This window comes from Hypanus sabinus, chromosome 7 (assembly GCF_030144855.1).
Source record: "Hypanus sabinus isolate sHypSab1 chromosome 7, sHypSab1.hap1, whole genome shotgun sequence".
Taxonomy (NCBI): Eukaryota; Metazoa; Chordata; class Chondrichthyes; order Myliobatiformes; family Dasyatidae; genus Hypanus; species Hypanus sabinus.
In genome coordinates this window covers 89,510,533-89,532,970 of record NC_082712.1, presented here as the reverse complement: position 1 = coordinate 89,532,970, position 22,438 = coordinate 89,510,533, and the positions used below count along the sequence as shown (strand labels likewise).

Sequence of the window (22,438 nt, the reverse complement as noted above, 5' to 3'; positions counted from 1 at the left end):
TGGGTACAGTACTGGTAGGGATGAGTCTGTCACTGTAACACTGGGGTACAATACCGAGAGGGACAGGACTGTCACTAACACAATGATGTTCAGTCTGTAACCCTGTGCATCCCTTTTCTCACAGGGCAAGTTGGCTGCTTATTTTCTCAGTAAGCTGGATTCTGCAAGTCCACACGTACAAGAGGTGAGTGGGCACATCTCTGAGTGAGTTTTGGCCTGCATTTCACTGGAATGATGTACTAAACATTATTTATCTGGATGGATGTGAGTGAATGATTTTCTCATGCTCTTTTCAGCCTGCCCCTGCATAACTTCTTCCATTAAACTGCTGACCAGTTTAATTTAGTTTGGAAACAAGATTCTGCAGATGCTGGGAATCTTGAGCAGCACACATAAAATGCTGTAGGAACTCAGCAAGTCAGGCCTCATCTATGGAAAGAAATATTCAGTTGACGTTTTGGGCTGAGACCCTTGATCAGGTCTGTGAAGGAGGGGGCAGAAGCCAGAATAAGAAACAAAGAGGGGGAGTGCAAGCCGGTAGTTGATAGGTGAGACCAGATGAGGGGGAAGGTAGATGGGTGGGAGAGGGCGGATGAAGCGAGAAACTATGAGGTGATAGGCTGAAAAGATAAAGGACTGAAGAAAAAGGAATCTGATAGCAGGGGAGAATGGACCATGGACATAAATTAAGGTGGGAAAGGGAAAAAAGCTGTTGGGCAGGTCATAAGGCCAGCAGGAGGAAAAGAGAAAGGATGAGAGATGGGGAATAGAGCGGGATGGGGGAGAGACTAAAAAGAGGAGCAATCACAGGAAGTTAGAAAAATTGCTGTTCATGCCATTAATTGGGAAGCTACCCTGATGGAATATGAGGTGTTGCTACTCCAACCTGAGACTGGCTTCATCACGGCAGTAGAGGAGACCACGAACAGGCATGTTGGTGTGGGAAAGGGATTGCAGCTCCGATCCCGCTGGGAAGAAGAGTAAAGTGGCTTGCGTTTATTCACGGTCCTGGGTCAGCATTCACTGCCACTGAAGCATTAAGGTGTGGTCACTTGTCCTATAGGAAACGCAGCAGCTAACTTACAGGCAGAGAGTTCCCAGTGAAACCAGATGCAGTAGGACTTTGAGTATTGCATATGGTTTTAGAAAGATGTTATCAGACCAGAAAGAGTGCAGAAAAGGTTCACCCAGATATTGCCTGGACTTAGGCGGCCAGAGGCACAGGAGGAGGTTGTGTGGACTTTTATTCCCTGGGACACGAAATTCAGAAATGACCTGTTAGAGATGCAAAGGATTGTGAAGGGTGTTCTTCCCTTTCACATGTAGTGTTCTTCCCAGGGAGCAGTTGTAAAAACAAGAGAGCGTAGGTTTAAAATTAGCGGTGATGGATTTAAAAGAGACATCAGAGGCAGCTTCTTCATGCAAGGGGTGATGTGTGTTTGGAATGAGCTGCCAGAAATAGTGATTGTAATTGGCATTTAAAAGCTATCAAGATCAATACGTGAACAGAGGAATGTTGTGTATATTTCAAGAATATTTGTGTAATCTTTTGTGTATTGGTTCATTAAGCATTCTTGTTCCTTTAAATGATTCATTACTTGTTATTTATGTATGTGCGTGTGTGTGTGTGTGTGCATATGGCCTATGTCATCACATTACCACGTGATATGTGAACACTTCTCTTAAAGTAAACTCAAAAGTTAGACCTGTATTACAGACCTCCCTGTCTTCCTTTGGATTAGTTTAATGTTTTGAAGGTACAAAACATAAGAGAGGTTTGCAGGCAGCTAAGATAGCTTGCTGGGCAACACAGCATGGGCGATGTAGAACACAACACAGCCCACAATGTGCCAACCTTATGACCTTCTTCAAGTCACAATCGATCTCGCCCTCTCCCTCCTACACAGCCCACAATCCTCCATTTTTCTTTCCATGTGCCTATCTAAGAGTCTCTTGAATGTCCTTAATGTACTAGCCTCTGTTTCCACCTCCGGTGGTGCATTCCGAACACTTGCCCTGGCTGTAAGGCCTGTTTCCATGCTGCATGACTTTAGTCCAGTGTCAAATCCCCATATTTCAATGTGTGACTCGCTGGCTTGTATCCTCTGTGTGTTCTGTAAACTCCTTTTCATTGATCCCCAACTAGTCAGTACTTTGGCATGGGAGGGGTGCATGGCTGGTGGGACAGGTGTGAAATTCTAGAGGTCCGATCACCTCTGCTTATCTGAGTTATTAATAACTCAGTATTGTTATTAAAGAGGTGCTGGCTGATAATCATCCTTAAGCAGCCTGCAGTCGACGTACAAGTATTAAAGGCTTCCCCTTCAAGCCCACCGTGGGGAAATTCTGTTGAGATGTATGCTCAGTGATCTTTCAGTGACCATGAAGTTGGGCGATCATGGTCTTTTGACCATGATTGTTTTGGCAAATTTTTCTGCAGAGGTGGTTTGCCATTGCTGCCTTCTGGTCAGTGTCTTTACAAGTCACTTGATCCCAACCATTATCAATACTCTTCAGAGTTTGTCTACCTGGCCTCAGTGGTTGCATAACCAGGACTTGTGATACATATCAACTGCTCATACGACCATCCACTGCCTGCTTCATGTGACCCTGATCGAGGGATGAGGGGGGTGTTGCGGCCACTAAGCAGGTGCTACACCTTGCCCAAGGGTGACCTCCTGCAGGCTAATGTAGGGAAGGAGCTCCTTACACCTCCTTTGGTAGAGACATATCTCCATTCTGTCACCCAGTTAGTTTGTCCCGTGGGTGTAATTGGGTGGTGCTGGCTTGTTAAAGCTAGAAGGTCCTGTTACTGTGCTTTATCTCTAAATAAATAAATGTCTTACTGGAGGAACTCACAGTGGGAGGGGAAAATAGGATTAGCTTTATCTGTCACATGTACATCAAAGTATTGAAACATGGTGAACTGCAATTTTTTGCATCAAATCAATCAAGTCAGTGAGGGTTGTGCTGGGCAGCCCACAAATGCCCCCATGCTTCCAGAACCAAAGCACAACCACGGTGGTTGGGTTGACTGTCAGTATTTCGCACCGCATAATTTGCTTAAACCCTGGTCTCTTTGGCAAATCAAGTATTTCTGACTGGTCTCTCTCTCTCTCTCTCTCTCTCTCTCTCTCCCCCCCTCCTTTCCTCCTCCTCCTCCTCCTCCTCCTCCCCCCAGCTGGCCTGCCAATGTTATGTTTTGTTGCCGGGTCTTGGCACCGGTTTCGCTCAGGGCATGAAGTACACAGAGTCCTGGAGTCAGCAGTTGCACTGCCTTCTGGCCACGCTACATAGCCTGGTGGGGGAGATGTATGCGGAGATGGAAACAGGTAAGGACTGCGTCGTCACTTGCGTCTTTGAAAGCGAACCTAACATTTGCTGGTAAGGGGAATGATCCCTGCTGACTTTGCAAGGGGTTAAGGTTATCATTATTGTCATATCTTATTACATCTCTTCCCTGGGTTGGCCCAGGGTTCTGTTTGATCCTGTTGCTTTTGTGATTCTAAGGGTTCTTCGGAGTTAAGAATGAGGCATAAAAGTTGTTGCTCACAATCATTTTATTGAGTGTTAAAGAGTGTCTGACCTGCTGAGTTCCTCCAGCTTTTTGTATGTGTTGCTGATACAGATGGATGTTTGATAGTCGGTAAGGATTCCTTTCTGCTGTTTGTCTACAAGCGACAGCACAGTAGCATAGCAGTTAGTGCATTGCTTTGCAGCACCAGCGACTGGGGTTCAAGTCCTGCCACTGTCTAGGAAGTTTGTACGCTTTCCCCACAACCATGTGGGTTTCCTCCAGGTGCTCCCTCATTGCAAAGACATACCAGTTAGTAGGTTAATTGGTGACGGGTATAATTGAGCGGCATGGGCCTGTTACCATGCTGCAAGTCTGATTTTAAATTAAGTTAAGAAAAGTAACAATTCTACACCCAAATCCAACTGCTCCATTCCTGTACACCGTTCATAACCCAAGCAGTCTGCAAATCAGAACTATCTGCCCGGCAATATATTTAAATAAAAAATTGAGTCCAGCCTAGGGCAGCATGTAGTACCGTGGCATTTGATTCGACCGCTCAGATATATCCACGACCTGAGTTCCCACAAGGTAGACAATTCTTGGGTTGGCCATCTCATTGGTCACCCAAATGCTTGTTCTATGCATATAGATCAGACCAATCAGGTGTTTTTAAACTGGGAAGGATTTGTGTTGGCCAGAAACTAGCATTGTAGACAAACAGCAAGGTTGTATTACAGATAATAGGTGAAGTAAATTAAATTTTCCCTCAGTGAAAATGAAGATACATATTTTCTCGCAGAGAGTGGTGGGCTTGTGAAATTAGCCGTAGAGCATTAGAGCGCAGAAAGAGGCTCTTCGGCCCATCTAGAAACACCTATCTGTTTTTCTGCCTAGTCCCATCTACCCATACCCTTCAATCTACCTACCTATTTTAAATGTTGCACTTGAACCTGCATCCACCACTTCCGCTGGCATCTCGTTCTACACTCGCGGCACACTCTGAGTGAAGTATCTCCCCCTCAGATTCCCCTTAAATATTTTACCTTTCACCTCTGATCTCTAGTTCTAGTCGCACTCAACCAAGGGAGGAAAAAAGCCTGCATGCATTTATCCTATTTATACCCCTTATAATCGTTATGTCTCTGTAAGATCTCCTCTCATTCTCTCATGCTCTAAAAGTTCCAACCAATGGTACTGTAGCGGTGTGCTACACGCAGCGCTAAAATTACGACACGGAGTCGGTAACTGCAGTCGAAGGAAAAAACTTTATTCGAAATCTTCAGCCTCACTTTTAAGCCTCCCTCAACCTGCCCCCCATGGCGCAGAGGCTCCAAAGCTCTGTGCTCGCAAACCCCCGTAGGCTATCTAATTGTGAGTCGGTTCGGATGTGCCAGGAAATGGGTCGCCACATAACCCCCCCCCCAGAACCGGCGATACACCCCCCAATGTCCACAGTCTGGGCCAGAACCTGCTTGGGAGGTCGGCCTCTGCGCCGAGATGCCAGAAACTCGGCCGGTTGCGCCAGGTCCACATGGGCCGGTTTGAGGCGGTCCACCGTGAAAACCTCCTCTTTCCCCCCAACGTCCAGCACGAACGTGGACCCGTTGTTCCGGAGCACCATAAACGGCCCCTCGTATGGCCGCTGCAGCGGTGGCCGATGCCCGCCCCTTCGTACAAACACAAATTTACAGTTCTGTAGGTCTTTGGGTACGCAGGTCGGGTGCCGCCCGTGCTGTGAAGTGGGTATGGGGGCCAGGTTACCGAGCTTCTCGCGTAGTCTGCCCAGGACTGCTGCGGGATCTTCCTCTTGCCCCCTTGGGGCTGGTAGGAACTCCCCGGGGACGACCAGGGGCGCGCCGTATACCAACTCGGCCGACGAGGCGTGCAGGTCGTCCTTGGGCGCTGTGCGGATGCCGAGTAGGACCCAGGGAAGCTCGTCCGCCCAGTTGGCTCCTCGCAGGCGGGCCATGAGGGCCGACTTCAGGTGACGGTGGAAACGCTCCACTAGCCCGTTCGACTGTGGGTGGTAGGCAGTGGTGTGGTGCAGCTGAGTCCCCAAAAGGCTGGCCATAGCTGACCACAGGCTGGAGGTGAACTGGGCGCCTCTGTCGGAGGTAATGTGGGCTGGTACACCAAAGCGAGATATCCAGGTGGCGATCAGGGCTCGGGCGCAAGATTCGGAGGTGGTGTCGGTGAGCGGGACCGCCTCTGGCCATCTTGTGAACCGGTCCACAATAGTCAGGAGGTGCCGCGCTCTGCGCGACACTGGCAGGGGGCCCACAATATCCACATGAATGTGGTCGAAACGCCGGTGGGCGGGATGGAACTGCTGCGGTGGGGCTTTGGTGTGCCGTTGCACCTTGGCCAACTGGCAGTGCATGCACGTTTTGGCCCATTCACTGACCTGTTTGCGGAGTCCGTGCCAAACGAACCTGCTGGAAACCATTCGGACAGTTGTCCGGATGGAGGGATGCGCCAAGTTATGAATGGATTTGAAAACGCGGCGCCACCAGGCTGTTGGGATGACGGGACGGGGCTGGCCGGTGGCGACGTCACAGAGTAGGGTCCTCTCACCCGGGCCCACGGGGAGGTCCTGGAGCTGCAAACCGGAGACTGCGGTTCTGTAACTCGGAATCTCCTCATCCGCCTGCTGCGCCTCTGCCAGTGCCTCAAAGTCTACCCCTTGGGAAAGGGCATGAACGGTAGGGCGAAAGAGTGCATCCGCCACGACATTGTCCTTACCCGAGACGTGCCGGACATCCGTCGTGTATTCAGAGATGTAGGACAGGTGGCGTTGCTGGCCAGGGGTCGGACGCTTCCGTAAATGCAAAGGTAAGCGGTTTGTGGTCCGTTAACGCGGTGAAGGGCCGACCTTCTAGGAAGTACCGGAAATGCCGGATTGCCAGGTAGACCGCCAACAGTTCCCGGTCGAAAGCACTGTACTTGAGCTCAGGTGGCCGCAGGTGTTTGCTGAAAAACGCCAGGGGTTGCCAGCGACCTGCGATGAGTTGCTCCAGCACCCCACCGACTGCCGTGTTTGATGCGTCCACTGTGAGGGCGGTAGGGGCGTCCATTCTGGGATGTACTAGCATTGCGGCGTCCGCCAAAGCTTCCTTCGTTTGAATGAAAGCGGCGGCGGACTCCTCGTCCCAGGTAATGTCCTTGCTCGGACCCGACATCAGGGCGAACAGGGGGCGCATGATCCAGGCAGCTGAAGGGAGGAAGCGGCGGTAGAAATTGACCATACCTACGAATTCCTGAAGGCCTTTGATCGTGGTGGGTCGGGGAAAGAGGCGGACCGCATCTATCTTAGCGGGCAGAGGGGTTGCCCTGTCTTTAGTAATCCTGTGGCCCAGGAAGTCAATGGTATCGAGTCCAAACTGGCATTTGGCGGGGTTGATTGTAAGACCGTACTCACTCAGTCGGGCGCAGAGTTGACGGAGGTGGGACAGATGCTCCTGACGACTGCTGCTGGCTATGAGGATATCATCCAAATAGATGAACGCGAAGTCCAGGTCCCGTCCCACCGCGTCCATTAACCGCTGAAACGTCTGTGCGGCATTCTTCAGGCCGAATGGCATGCGGAGGAACTCGAAAAGGCCAAACGGGGTGATGAGAGCCGTTTTGGGACGTCGTCAGGATGCATCGGGATTTGATGGTACCCTCGGACGAGGTCTACCTTGGAGAAGATCCGTGCGCCGTGCAGGTTTGCTGCAAAGTCCTGAATGTGCGGCACAGGGTAGCGGTCCGGTGTGGTAGCCTTGTTCAGCCTGCGGTAGTTGCCGCACGGTCTCCAGCCCCCCGTCGCTTTGGGCACCATGTGCAGGGGGGAGGCCCATGGGCTGTCGGACCGCCGGATGATCCCCAATTCCTCCATTCTCTGGAACTCCTCCTTCGCCAGTCGGAGCTTGTCCGGGGGAAGCCGCCGAGCGCGGGCCTGGGTCGGGATGTGGTGCTGTACGCCGTGCCTGGGCATGGCCGCTGTGAACTGCGGTGCCAGAACCGATGGGAAATCCGCCAGGACCCTGGTGAAGTCGTTGTTGGACAGCGTGATGGAGCCGAGGTGAGGGGCTGGCAACTGGGCTGCACCCAGGGAGAACGTCTGAAAGGTCTCGGCGTGTACCAGTCTCTTCCTGGGCAGGTCGACCAGTAGGCTGTGAGCCCGCAAAAAATCCGCACCCAGAAGCGGTTGGGCTACGGCGGCCAGTGTGAAGTCCCACGTGAACTGGCTGGTGCCGAACTGTAGCTGCACCTGACGGGTGCCATAGGTCCTTACTGTGCTGCCATTCACGGCCCTCAGGGGGGGGACCCGGTGCCCTGCTGCGGGTGTCGTAACTCGTCGGAGGTAAAACGCTGATCTCAGCCCCAGTATCGACCAAAAACTGGCGTCCCGACCTTCTATCCCACACATACAGGAGGCTATCCCGATGGCCAGCCGCCGTAGCCATCAGCGGCGGCTGGCCCTGGCGTTTCCCGGGAACTTGCAGGGCGGGCGACAACGGCGGGCTTCTGCGCCCCACCGCTGGTGGTAGAAGCACCAGTGTTCATTGGGCCGGGGGTTGGCGGGCTCTGCGGCCAGGCCTGGACTGGTTTGCTGCCGGGAGCGTGGCTGGGAGATCTGTGCGATGGACGCCCCGCTCACCTTTTTGGCGTTCCACAGCAAGTCCGCCCGGGCTGCCACCTTCCGGGGATCACTGAAATCCGCGTCGGACAGTGGCAGGCGTATGTCCTCGGGCAGCTGCTCCAGGAATGCCTGCTCAAACATGAGGCAGGATGTGTGTCCGTCGGCGAGAGACAACATCTCATTCATTAAAGCCGATGGAGGTCTGTCGCCCAAGCCATCCAGGTGCAGTAAACGGGCAGCCCGCTCGCGCCGTGAGAGTCCGAAAGTCCTGAGGAGCAGGGCTTTGAATTCCGTGTACTTGCCGTCTGCCGGGGGCGACTGTACGAACTCCGCGACCTGGGCCGCTGTGTCCTGGTCGAGGGAGCTCACCACGTAGTAGTAGCGGGTGTCTTCTGAGGTGATCTGGCGAAAGTGGAATTGGGCTTCGGCTTGCTGGAACCATAGGTTCGGGCGCTGTGTCCAGAAACCCGCCAGAGGCGGCGTCGGTCATTACTGGTCCAAAAATCGTTTGGACCGTCGGGGTCACCAATTGTAGCGGTGTGCTACACGCAGCGCTAAAATTACTACACGGAGTCGGTAACTGCAGTCGAAGGAAAAAACTTTATTCGAAATCTTCAGCCTCACTTTTAAGCCTCCCTCAACCTGCCCCCCATGGCGCAGAGGCTCCAAACCCCCGTAGGCTATCTAATTGTGAGTCGGTTCGGATGTGCCAGGAAATGGGTCGCCACAGTACTACCCAATGTCTTAGGCCCATTTATTTATTTTTCGCACAGTACTGTACTTGCCAATGTTGAGTGGAGAGTGAGTTTGTAAATCTGGCAGGAGCAAAGGTTGTTGGGAATGATGAGGGTAGAGTACCACAGGAGTGGTGTGGGACAGGTGGTAAAGAATGGGGTGGGGAGGGGGTAGTTTGGACCCACACCACCAGGTTCAGGAACAGTTACTACTACTCAACCATCAGGCTCTAGAACCAGTGAGGTTAACTTCACTTGCCCCATCATTGAAATATTCCCACAAATAATGGACTAGCTTTTACAGCCTCTTCGTCTCATATTCTCAATATTTATTGTTATTTCTTTTCCATATTGCTCTCTTTTGCACACTGGTTGAATGCCCGAGTTGGTGTGGTCTTTCATTGATTTGATTATGGTGATTGGATTTATTGAGTATGCCCACAGGAAAATGAATCTCAGGGTTGTGTACTTTGATAATAAATTTACTTTGAACATTAGCAATATTTAAAAGCCATCTAGATGCATAAATGAATTGAAGACATGTAGAGGCTGTGGATCAAACTCAGGTAGGTGGGGCTAGTTCCTTGAGCATCACATCCGGTGAGGTGAGCTGAAGGCCGGTTTGCACACTGTATGACTATGCATGAATTGATCAGTTGCTACAGCACGCTGATGATGCTGAAGGGAAGAAAGACAATGGCAGCAAAGGCTGAAAATGAAGCCTACCTTTAGGAAATGTATCAATGAGACTGAAAGAGTATACAAAAAAATTTACAAGAGCAGTGCCGGGACTTGAGAACCTGAATCATAGGGAAAGAATGAATGGGTTAGGACTTCATTCCCTGGAGCCTAAAAGAATGAGGGGAGATTTGATAAAAGTGTAAAGTTCAAGGTATATTTATTATCAAAGTACATCTACTTTACACAGCCTTGAGATTCGTCTCCTGACAGCCACAACCCAAACCCCAAAAGAACCCATTAAAGAGACTAATACCCAGTGTGCGGAGAGAGAAAGAACTAGGAGGAGTAGGTAGGGTAAATGCAAGCAGGCTTATTTCATTGAGAACTAGAGATCATGGGTTAAGGATGAAAGGTGAAATTTTTGAGGGGAACCTGAGGGAAACATCTTCACTCAGAGGGTGGTGTACCTGTGTGGCAAGCTGCCAGTGGACGTGGTAGATGTGGGTTCAGTTTTAGCATTTTAGAGAAATCTGGATGGGGAGGATATGGAGGGCTATGGTTCAGGGGCAGATCGATGGAATGAGGTAGAATGATAGTTTTGCATGGACGATGGGCTGAAGAGCCTGTTTCTGCAATGTAGTGTTCTATATACAGGTTTCCCCTGCTATCCGAAGGTAGAGCGTTCCTATGAAATTGCTTGTAAGCTGAAATGTCATAAGTTGAAGCAGCAATTACCATTAGTTTATATGGGAAAATTATTTGAGTGTTCCCAGACCCAAAAAAAACCTACCAAATCAAACCAAATAACACATAAAACCTAAAATAGCAGTAACATACAGTAAAAGCAGGAATGATTTGATAAATATACAGCCTATATAAAGTAGAAATATTGTATGTACGGTGTAGTTTCACTTATCAAACTTGGGAAGACAGCAAGCCAAAATTGATTTGGAGGAAAAAATCGGCACATATACACATACATACGCACATGCATATGCAGGTACACACATGCGCAAACAACTGCCTGCACAATGCTTCACAGTCATGGTAGTCTTTCTCAGGGTAAACATACGTACAAACTTTGTTTAAAGCGGGCGTCTTTTTATCGTAAAAGCGAAAATCCTCTTGGGTTTGCGAAAACAGGTACTAATGTAGGTCTTTCGTAACAACAAGCTGTCATAAAATGAACGTTTGAAAAACGGGGGACACCTGTAATTCCAACTGTGGAAATAAAACTAGGACCAAGGGACTTGGGCTGTATTATTAAAATACTTTTTTTCTCTTTGTGACTATTTTGTAATGAAATTGTAACCATATGTGCTATGTATTAGGTTCAGTCTTCTGTGTGCTTGTTGGTACTGTTGCTCCACCTTGATCCTGGAGGAATGCTGTTTCATTTGGCTGTATTCATGTATGGTTGAATGATAATTAAACTTGAACTGGAAGCTAAAATTCTCGGCCTTGATGAGAGCAGGTTTTGCTTGAGGGATTGCTAAGAGATAAGTTTGACTTTCAGTCAAAGCTTGGTTTGGGTGTAGTTGGTAAATATGTTCACCCAACCCAAGTCCCTTCACACAGTTACAGTTTAACTGGAAAGTTGTGCTCTGTGGAGGGGTGGTAGAACTGAATTTTTTTTCTTGTAAGAGCAGTATATGTACTTTTGCAAGACAATGTGAGCTTCTGTTGGTCATAGATGTTGCATCCTAGCTCTCTAGATACACAAGTGTGGGCAGTACAATATGGAGAGCAATCTGATGCCCATGTAGCAAACTAAACCCCTCTCTACACATCTGATGAACCCAAAGGAACAGCAGACACCGATACAGTTTGGCACTGGCAGCATTGCAGGAGTTGCCCGTCAACACTGAACTCGATGTAGTCCTTGGGGACTACTTTTCCCTCGGGATTTCTCTCTGCTAATGGAAAATTTAATTAAGCATAGTGGTTAGCGTAACACTATTATATTGCTAGCAACCCAGGTTCAATGTCCACCAGTCCTTTTAAGAAGTTTGTACGTTCTTCCTGTAACCTGTGAGTTTCCTCAGTGTGCTCTGGTTTCCTCCCACCTCCCAAAGACATGCGGGTTAGTAGTTTGATCCCATGGGTATAATTGGGTGGTGTGGGCTCGTTGGGAGAGGGCTGTTATTGAGATGTATCTAAATAAAATAACAATACTCAGATTTAAAATCATATGAGCATTGAGATTAAGAGCAGGTTAGGGGATTTCAGCCCCTCTAGACTATGCACCTAATGACCTCACATCTCCTGAGATCCGGTTCAATTCTGATCTCTAATGCTGAGAAGTTTGCATGTCATTGTGTGGGTTTCCTCCCACATCCCAAAGATGTGCAGGTCCCTTTGTTAATTGTCTGCCAAAATTGCCCCTACTGTGAATGGGTGACCCAGGAATTGGAATTGCAGGGACGTGGGAGAGATAATAGGTTATGGAGATATACGGGAGAATGGGATTGAACTGTGAGCCAACATTGACACATAGGGGTTGAGGTAAAAGGGAAAATCCTAAAAACATTCAGCAGGTCAAGCAGCATCTTTGGAGACAGAGCACTTAATATTTCGAACAGCAACACACACAAAATGCTGGTGGAACACAATATTTCAGGTCATTTGAAGTTTTACTGAAGGTCTCTGGTCTGAGACTTGGTGTCTCTCTCCACAAAGGCTGAATGTTCCTAGCTCTCTCTGACTTTCAGCATCTGCAGGTTTTGCTTTGATTTTTTAGTCACTGGGTGACGCTGACCCTGGTGCATTCTCTCCTCTGCTGCAGACCCTGTTTGCTATGAGGGACCTGGAGTTGACCTGCCCCTGTCCCTGCTCTGTGACACTGACCCCTTCCACGTGCTGCGGGTGAGACAACGCTTCTCGGCCCTGAGCAAGTGCCTCTCTCTGTTTCTCTGGTAAGTCTCTGCGCTCCTTATGCCAGCGTGTGGTGGCGTAAGCAGGGTCTGTGTTTGGAATTGAACTGATAATTGGTTTATTATTGTCACATGCACTGGAATACATGCCTGATAAGTTTGGATGGCATGCAAAGCTAAGCTTTGCACTGGTAAGTGCATCAAGGATGCTTAATGCTATAAACTGCACCAGCTATCTAGGAAGTGGTATGTTCTCCCCGTGACCACGTGGCTTTCCTCCGGGTGCTCAAATTCCCTCCCACATTCCAAAGAAGCAGGGGTTAGTAGGTTAATTAATCACACAGGTGTATTTGGGTGGTGTGGGCTTGTTGGGCCAGAAGGGCATTGTATCATACTCTATCGATAGAAGACTGATCGACAGAGGAAGGGAAGGGAAGAAAGATAACTAAAAATTAATGCAAATTTAAGTGTTACAGCTACAAAAAAGTGCAGTCCAGATGGACAAAAAAGAAGAGCTATAGTGAGGTAGATTGGCAATTCGTGAGTCTTCAGGAGGTTGGGAGTGTCCTAAGCCTTGCTAGGTGGGTGCATTTGTGTCAGGAAGTCACTTACCAGACTGTAAGCAGATTTGATAACCTTGTTAGTAACTGATATTTTGATCGCAATTTAAAAGAGTAGGAATTATAATAAGCACAATGAATAGATTGGCTGAGAGCAGCTTGCATTGAGTTGCTGCACTCTGCCACCATCGTATGTATGCCAGTGTGCGGTGGCTTGCTCAAGCGTTAGGCACCTGTAAAGTGTTCACATCCAGTAACGGAAATAATCTGTGCACTGAATGATCTGCTGACAGTGATCTGATAACCAGGTACAGTAAAACGCTTGTGACTTTTGATATTGGATTATCTGACTGGATATTCTTAATAAGCCAAACGTACTCTGAAAGCGAAACAAAAACTGCTGAAGGAACTTAGTAGGTTGAGCAGCATCTCTGTGTTGGTGGAGGATGGTCAATGTTTTGGGGTGAGAGTCCATATCAGGACTGAGAGTGGAGAGGGAGGTGGCGAGAAAGAGGTCAGCAAGTGACAGGTGGAATGGGGAGGGGGAGGAGAAGGATGATGGGAAAATGGAGGCAGGTGGGTGAGGTAAAGGTGGAGACAGAGACTGGAGGGCAATGAGTAGGAACATAAAGGTTAACGATGCTGGAGCAATGCATGCTGGAAGATCTTGGTAGGTCAAGAGCATTTATGGGAGGAAATGGGCAGTGGAAGTTTCAGATCTTGACTGAAATGTTGACCGCTCATTCTCCCTCAGTAGAAAAGTTCAAAGCAAATTTATTATCAGAGTACATATGTGTTACCATATATTGAGATTCATTTCCTTGTGTGCATTTACAGAAAAGAAAGTAGTTATGATAAGAGAAGTTTGAATAAAAAGATGGACATGAGGGGTATGGAGGTCCATGGTCCAGGTGGGGGTTGAAGGGACTGGGTGGAATAACAACTCAGCACAAACTAGATGGACCGTAGGGCCTATTGCTGTGTTGACGTGCTCCCTGACAATTCAACTCTATATATGGACGAACAAGTAACCAAAGTTCAAAGTAAATTTTATTATCTAAGTATGTATATGTCACCAAACACAACCCTGAGATTCATTTTCTTGTGGGCACACTCAACAAATCTATAGAATAATAACCATAACAGAATCAGTGAAAGACTGCACCAACCAGAGTGTTCAGACTGTAGAAGACAGTGAACTGTACAAATTAAAAAAAAGAAATGATAACAATAAATAATATTGAGAACATGAGATGAAGAGTCCTTGAAAATGCAAAAGATGACAAACTATGCAAATACAAAATGATAATCCTGACAACGTGAGTTGTAAAGGGGTGCTATTTGACCTTCTAAGTTCCTCCAGCATTTTGTGTCGCTCCAGCGTTCCAACATCTGTATTCTCTCTTGCGTGTCCTGATGACTAGTACTGGAAACTCATTCATACAAAAGGTGATATTGGGGACCATTAGAGAAGAGGTGAGGGACAGATGGAGCCAGTTGCAAGAAGGGAGATCCAGTGAGTGAAATGTGTTGGATTCAGGAGGAGGAGGGGTTTGGAAATGGGCGATTGGGGTCTGAGGGAATGTATGGGAAAGACAACAAAGCAGGAGGACCAGAGGTGGATCAGAAGAGCGGGGGAAACACAAGAGGTCAGGGTTATCTGAAATCAAAAATTTTTGTGAACTTACTGTTAGGTTGTACACAGCCCAGGCAGAATATCTTTTTATTTTATTGAGATACATTGCAGACTAGGCCCTTCTGGGCCTTCAAGCCAAGCCACTAGCACCCCTCAATTAAATCTGAGCCTAATCACAGGACAATTTACACTGACCAATCAGTACCATTTTTGGACTGTGGGAGGAAACCCACTCAATCATGTGGAGAACGTGCAAGCTCCTTACAAACAATGGGAATTGAGCCTAGGAGACCTGCTCTGTAAAGCGTTGTGATAACCACTACGTGCCATACTTCAAAACTTGCTTCTTTTTTTTTGAAGGTTCCGTTCAGAATTCTAAACCTGTTAAGTTTAGAGGAACTGTGAGGAATGTGTGGGGGAAGACCCAGTTAATAATGGATAGAGTGGAGTGTAATTGAGGGGGTGGTGGGATGTGTACAGATTTGAGGGTGAAAGTGGAAAAAGGCAGTGATTAATAGCTCTGGAGTCTACAATCAGGTCTCTCTTAAAGAAGTAGCATCGCAGAAATTTGTGTGCTTTGCTTGGTAAGTCATCTCTGCTCTCTGGACGTTTTACCCCAGCCTCTCTCCAAGATGCAACTGACTCACCTTTCTCCCATCTGGCCTAGTTCGGATTTCCCAGTGCCCGTGAAGATCCCGGTCCAGGATGTGCTCAGCTTCATCTGCCGAGTCTTGAACATCTCCCCCAGGAGCATGGTAAGGAGACAGATACTCCAGTCTGGTCCAGGGTTGGTCTCATTTATTATTTATTAAGATACAGCATGGTAGAGGCCCTTTGAATTGTGCCACCCTGCTATCCCCTGATATAACCCCAGCCTAATCACAGGACAATTTACTATGACCAATCAACCTGCCAGCCAATACGTCTTTGGACATTGGGGGGAAACGGAGGAAATGCATACAGTCACAAGAAGAACATACAAATTCCTTAAGGCTGTGGCAGAAAGAGAGCAGCTTGTATTGTAAAGCATTGTGCTAACCACTGTGCCACTGAGCTGGCCCAAGGTCGACCTGAGCTGGCGAATGACAGGTGATGCCTCTCATCCCTTCCTAACTCCTGATTACAGCACTAATGTTATTCCATCTGCTGTAGTACTCCACATAGCGAGTGCTCCTTCCATGGCATTTCCCATTCCTCCTTCAGCTGGTAGCTGGTTGAATCGCTAGACTCTGGGTTCATGGACTGCCACTGTTTCTGAATTGCCTGTCAATGAATTGGCCCAAGGAACAGTAGATAGAATTTAACTTGGACAAGTGCAAGGTGTTACATTTTGGTGAATGAAACTAGAGCAGGACTTCGGTACTATATATGAAGAGCAGAGACCTAGGGGTCCAAGCGTAGACGCTCATTGGCCACTTTATTAGGTATCTTCTGTGCCTAGTAAAGTGACCACTGAGTGCATGTTCATGATCTTCTGCTGTTGTGGCCCAGCCACTTCTAGGTATGACATGTTGTGCATTTAGAGGTGCTCTTCTGCACACCACTGTAGTAACACATGGTTATTTGAGTTACTGACACCTTTCTGTCAGCTTGAACCAGTTTGGCCATTCTCCTCTGACCCCTCTCATTAATAAGGAACTTTTGCCCACAGAACTGCTGTTCACAGGAAGTTTTTTTTGTTTTCGCATCATTTTCTGTAAAGTCTAGAGACTGTTGTGAGTAAAACTCGCAGGAGATCAGCAGTTTCTGAGGTACTCAAACCACCTTGTCTGACAACAATGATTCCTTAGTCAACATCACTTAGATCATATGTCTTCCTTATTATGATGTTTTGTCTGACCAGCTGAACTTCTTGAGCATGTCTGCATGCTCAAGGCACAACTGCGCAAGCAAGTCAACGGGTTAGAGCGGCGGGAAGGATTTAGAAAGAAGATCTTTATAGATAGTGTGTTACAGTAGACGGAGTCAGAGTAGGAGGGCTTTGGCTCAACGGGGCTTCAGCAATTACGGGTAGAGGTGAAGAATAAGAAGTATGTTTGTATTCTCTACTGGCTGTCAGATGTGGGAAGCCCAGAAAACTCCCAGCCTCCCGGATGGCCATATCTGTGTCGGGTGTGTTGAGCTGCAGCTCCTTAGGGACCAGGTTAGGGAACTGGGGATGCAGCTCAATGAATTTCGTCTGGTCAGGGAATGTGAGGAGATGATAGAGAGGAGCTATAGGCAAATAGTCACACTGGGGCCTCGGGAGACAGATAAGTGGAGATGGAGAGGGAAGGGTGAATCAGGTACTAGAGACTGTCCCCCTTAACAATAAGTACTCCTGTTTGAATACTGTCGGTGGGGGGGGGGGGGGCTTCAGCCTTCTTGGGTGAAGCAACAGTGGCTGTGCCTCTGGCACAGAGTCTGGTCCTATGGCTCGGAAGGGTAGGGAAAGGAAGAGGATGGCAGCAGTGATAGGGGGGCAGACAGGCTATAGTTAGGAGGTCAGACAGGCTATTCTGTGGACACAGGAAAGAAGCACAGATAGTAGTTTGCCTCTCAGGTGCCAGGGTCCGGGATTTTCTGATTGCACCATGATATCCTGAAGTGGGAAGGTGAACAGCCAGAGGTTGTGGTACATACTGGTACCAACAACACAGGCAGGAAAAGGGAGGAGGTCCTGAAAACAGACTACAGGGAGTTAGGAAAAAAGCTGAGAATCAGGACCTCAAAGGTAGTAATCTCAGAACTACTGCCTGTGCCATGCGACAGTGAGTATAGGAATAGAGTGAGGTGGAGGATAAATGAGTGGCTGAGGGATTGGAGAGGGGGCAGGGATTCAGATGTCTGGATCATTGGGATCTCTTTTGGGGGAGGTGTGACCTGTAAAAAAGCACTGGTTGCCAGTGAAACAAAGGGCGAACCAATATCCTGGCAGGGAGGTTTACTTATGCTATTGAGGAGAGTTTAAACTAGAATTGCTGGGTGGGGGGGGGGGATGTGGGAACCAAACTGAAGAGATGGAGGAAGGGGTGGTTGGCTCACAGATAGAGAAAGCTTGTAGGCAGTGTGAGAGGGTGGATAGGTAGGTGATAAAGAAAGGATGTGCTCTGCCCAGTGATTTGTGATGTGTCTCTTTTAATGCAAGATGCGTCATGAACAAAGTGGATGAGAGAGTGTGGATCAGTACTTGGAGCTATGATATTGTGGCCATTACAGAAACTTGGATGGCTCAAGGGCAGGAACGTCTGCCAGGTTTTAATTGTTTCAGAAAGGACAGGGAGGGTGGCAAAAGAGGTGGGTGTGGCACTGCTGGTCAGGGATAGTGTCATGTCTGCAGAAAAGGAGGAAGTCATGGAGGGATTGTCCACTGAGTCTCTGTGGGTGGAAGTTAGAAACAGGAAGTAGTCAGTAACTCTGCTTGGTGTTTTTTTTATAGACCACCCAATAATAACAGGGACATCGGGGAGCAGATAGGGAGACGGATTCTGGAACGGTGTAGTAAAAACAGGGTTGTCATGATGGGGGATTTTAATTTCCCCAATATTGATTGGCATCTCCCTAGAATGAGGGGTTTAGATAGGGTGAAGTTTGTTAGGTGTGTTTGGGAAGGTTTCCTGACATAAGAGGAGAGGCTGTACTTGATCTGGTATTGGGACTTGAACCTGGTCTGGTTTCAAGTCTCTCAATGGGAGAGCATTTTGGAGATAGTGATCATAATTCTATCTCCTTTACCAAAGCATTGGAGAGGGATAGGAACAGACAAGTTAGGAAAGTGTTTAATTGGAGTAAGGGGAAATATGAGGCTATCAGGCAGGAACTTTGAAGCGTAAATTGGGAACAGATGTTTTCAGCAAAATGTACAGCAGAAATGTGGCAAATGTTGCGTGGCGTTCTGCACAGTTACATTCTAATGAGACAGGGAAAGGATGGTAGGGTGCAGGAACCTTGGTGTACAAAGGCAGTTGAAAATCTAATCAAGAAGAAAAGAAAAGCTTGCAAAAGCTTCAAAAAACTAGGTAATGATAGAGATCTAGAAAATAATAAAGTTAGCGGTAAGGAGCTTAAGAATGAAATTAGGAGAGCCAGATGGGAACATGAGAAGGCCTTGTCAAGCAGGATTAAGAAAAACCCCAAGGCATTCTGCAGGTATGTGAAGAGCAAGAGAATAAGACATGAGAGAAAAGGACCAATCAAGTGTGACGGTGGAAAAGTGTGTATGGAACCGGAGGAATTAGCAGAGGTACTTAATGAGTACTTTGCTTCAGTATTCGCTATGGAAAATGACCTTGGTGATTGTAGGGTTGACTTACAGCAGACTCAAAAACTTGCGCATATAGACATTAAGAAAGAGGGTGTGATGGAGCTTCTGGAAAGCATCAAGTTGGCTAAGTCACTGAAATTGGATGAGATATACCTCAGGCTACTGTGGGAAGCGAGGGAGGGGATTGCTGAGCCTCTGGCAGTGATCTTTGCATCATCAATGGGGACAGGAGAGGTTGCGGAGGATTGGAGGCTTGCAGGTATTGTTCCTTTATTCAAGAAAGGGAGTAGAGCTAGCCCAAGAAATTATAGACCAGTGAGTCTTACTTCAGTGGTTGTTAAGTCGATGGAGAAGGTCCTGAGAGGCAGGATTTATGAACATTTGGAAAGGCATAATATGATTAGGAATAGTCAGCATGGCTTTTTGAAAGGAAGGTCATGTCTTACAAGCCTGATTGAATTTTTTGAGGATGTAACTAAACACATTGATGAAGGTAGAGTAGTAGATGTAGAGTATGTGGATTTTAACAAGACATTTGATAGATACCCCATGCAAGGCTTATTGAGAAAGTAAGGAGGCATGGGATCCAAGGGGACATTGTTTTTTGGATCCAGAACTGGCTTGAGCAAAGAGTGGTTGTAGACGGGTCAAATTTTGCATGGAGACCAGTGACCAGTGGTGTGCCTCAGGGATCTGCTCTGGGACTTCTCATCGTGATTTTTATAAATGAGCTGGATGAGGAGGTGGAGGGATGGGTTAGTAAATTTGCTGATGACACAAAGGTTGGAGGTGTTGTAGATAGTATGGAGGGCTGTCAGAGTTACAGCGGGGCATCGATAGGTTGCAAAATTGGGCTGAGAAGTGGCAGATGGAGTTCAACCCAGATAAGTGTGAAGTGGTTCATTTTGGTAGGTCAAATATGATAGCAGAATATAATGGTAAGACTCTTGGTAGTGGGATCAGAGGGATCTTGGGGTCCAAATTCATAGGACACTTAAAGCTGCTGTGCAGGTTGACTGTGTGGTTAAGAAGGTATATGGTGTATTGGCCTTCATCAATCGTGGAATTGAGTTTAAGAGCCGAGAGCTTTATTGGACCCTGGTCAGACCCCACTTGGAGTACTGTGCTCAGTTCTGGTCACCTCACTACAGGAAGGATGTGGAAACCATAGAAAGGGTGCAGAGGAGATTTACAAGGATGTTGCCTGGATTGACGAGCATGCCTCATGAGAATAGGTTGAGTGAACTTCGCCTTTTCTCCTTGGAGTGATTTAGGATGAGAGGTGACTTGATAGAGGTGTATAAGATGATGAAAGGCACCGATCGTGTGGATAGTCAGAGACTTTTTCCCAGCTCTGAAATGGCTAACACGAGAGGACACGGCTTTAAGGTGCTTGGAAGTAGGTACAGAGGAGATGTCAGGGCTAAGTTTTTTGCGCAGAGAGTGGTGAGTGTGTGGAACAGGCTGCCGGTGATTGTGGTGGAGGCAGATACAATAGGGTCTTTTAAGAGGCTCCTGGTAGGTACATGGAGCTTAGAAAAATAGAGGGCTGTGGGTGACACAATGTAATTTCTAAAGTAAATACATGTTCAGCACAGCATTCTGGGCTGAAGAGCCTGTATTGTGCAGTAGATTTTCTATGTTTCTATGCTTTTATGCATTGAGTTACTGCTATGTGATACTGCTTACTGCTGATTAGATGTTTACATTAATGAGCAGGTGTGCCTAATAAAGTGGCCACAGAGTGTAGTTCTCTGAAGTAGAAACACAGATAGAGTGGTGAAGAAGTTGCCTTTGACCCAATACCATCAAGCAAGAGGTCCAAGGACCCCAGGTTGGGAATTCCTGGTTTAAAGGAATATGGGCCAGAATGGGCAAATACATTAAGCTCAGATAGGGTCTTTAATTGACATGGATGAGCTCGGCCAAAGGGTACTGTATGACTCTGATTCTGTGTCTCTAATGTTTGGAACTGATTACACAAAGGGCCTTCAGCTTAACTCATCTGAGCTGGAGTTAACGCTGAACATGAACTTCTCCCACATCTCATCGTGTTAACCCTGCTCTAACAAAGAAGCAATTGGCTTTCCTGCCTATCGGCTCCAGCATTCTGAGTTTGATCCTGATGTCAGACACTGTGGAGTTTGCACATTCACCTTGTGACCATATGGGTTTCCCTGAGTACTCTGGTTCCCACCCCACAACCCAAAGACCTGCTGTTGGGTTCGTTATTAATCGCTGGAAATAACTTTTAATGTACAGTACAATGCTGAAGTTCTAGGCCCTAGCTAGGTTGCCTAAGACTTTTGCACAGTACTGTATTTGTCCACGTGCAGCTGAGAGAGAGTTTGTAAATCTGATGGGAACAAAGATATGTTGTGAGTGGTGAAGGATTGCGCTGTTGGGGGAGAATGGTTGTGGGTCAGGTGATAGAGGAGTGACAGCCTGAGGGGGGCGGTCCAGGCACACCCAGCTCTGAGACGTCAGGCAAGGTTCATTTAGTTCCAGACAGTTGATTTATTATAAGACTATAAGATACAAGAGTAGAAGTAGCCCATTCGGCCCATTGAGTCTGCTCCGCCATTCAATCATGGGCTGATCTACTTCATCCAGTCATTCTTGCTCCCCTGCTTTCACCCCGTACCCTTTGATGCCTTGGCTAATCAAGAACCTGTCTATCTCTGCCTTAAATCACCCATGACTTGGCCTCCACAGCCGCTAATGGCAACAAATTCCACAGATTTACCACCCTCTGACTAAAGTAATTTCTCCTCATCTCAGTTCTAAAAGGACATCCTTCAATCCTGAAGTCGTGCCCTCTTGTCCTAGAATCCCCTACCATGGGAAATAACTTTGCCATATCTAATCTGTTCAGGCCTTTAACATTTGGAATGTTTCTATGAGATCCCCCCTCATTCTCCTGAACTCCAGGGAATACAGCCCAAGAGCTGCCAGACGTTCCTCATATGGTAACCCTCTCATTCCTGGCATCATTCTCGTGAATCTTCTCTGAACCTTCTCCAATGTCAGTATATCCTTTCTAAAATAAGGAGCCCAAAACTGCACACAATACTCCGTGTGGTCTCACAAGTGCCATATAGAACCTCAACATCACGTCCTGGCCCTTATATTCTATACCTCTAGAAATGAATGCCAGCATTGAATTCACCTTGTTCACAACCGACTCAACCTGTAGGTTAACCTTTAGGGTATCTTGCACAAGGACTCCCAAGTCTCTTTGCATCTCTGCATTTTGAATTCTCTCTCCATCTAAATAATAGTCTGCCTGTTTATTTCTTCCACCAAAGTGCATGACCATACACTTTCCAACATTGTATTTCATTTGCCACTTTGCCTGTTCTGCTAAACTATCTAAGTCTCTCCGCAGGCTCTCTGTTTCCTCAACAGTACCCGCTCCTCAATCTATCTTTGTATCATCAGCAAATTTAGCCACAGATCCCTTAATACCGTAGTCCACATCATTGACATACATTGTAGTGGTCCCAATACCATCCCCTGTGGAACTCCACTGGTAACTGGCAGCCAGCCAGAATAGGATCTCTTTATTCC

At 47.5% G+C, this 22,438-nt stretch overlaps 1 protein-coding gene across 1 annotated transcript in view; it reads left to right on the top strand.

Annotated features, from left to right (window-relative positions):
- Positions 1 to 22,438, top strand: part of pelp1 (proline, glutamate and leucine rich protein 1) — a 55,685-nt gene that overhangs the window by 11,467 nt on the left and 21,780 nt on the right. The window contains exons 6-9 of the mRNA XM_059975132.1: positions 125 to 184; positions 3,182 to 3,332; positions 12,342 to 12,471; positions 15,293 to 15,380. Coding sequence (XP_059831115.1) covers positions 125 to 184; positions 3,182 to 3,332; positions 12,342 to 12,471; positions 15,293 to 15,380 — 429 coding nt within the window. The remainder of the gene's footprint in view (positions 1 to 124; positions 185 to 3,181; positions 3,333 to 12,341; positions 12,472 to 15,292; positions 15,381 to 22,438) is intronic.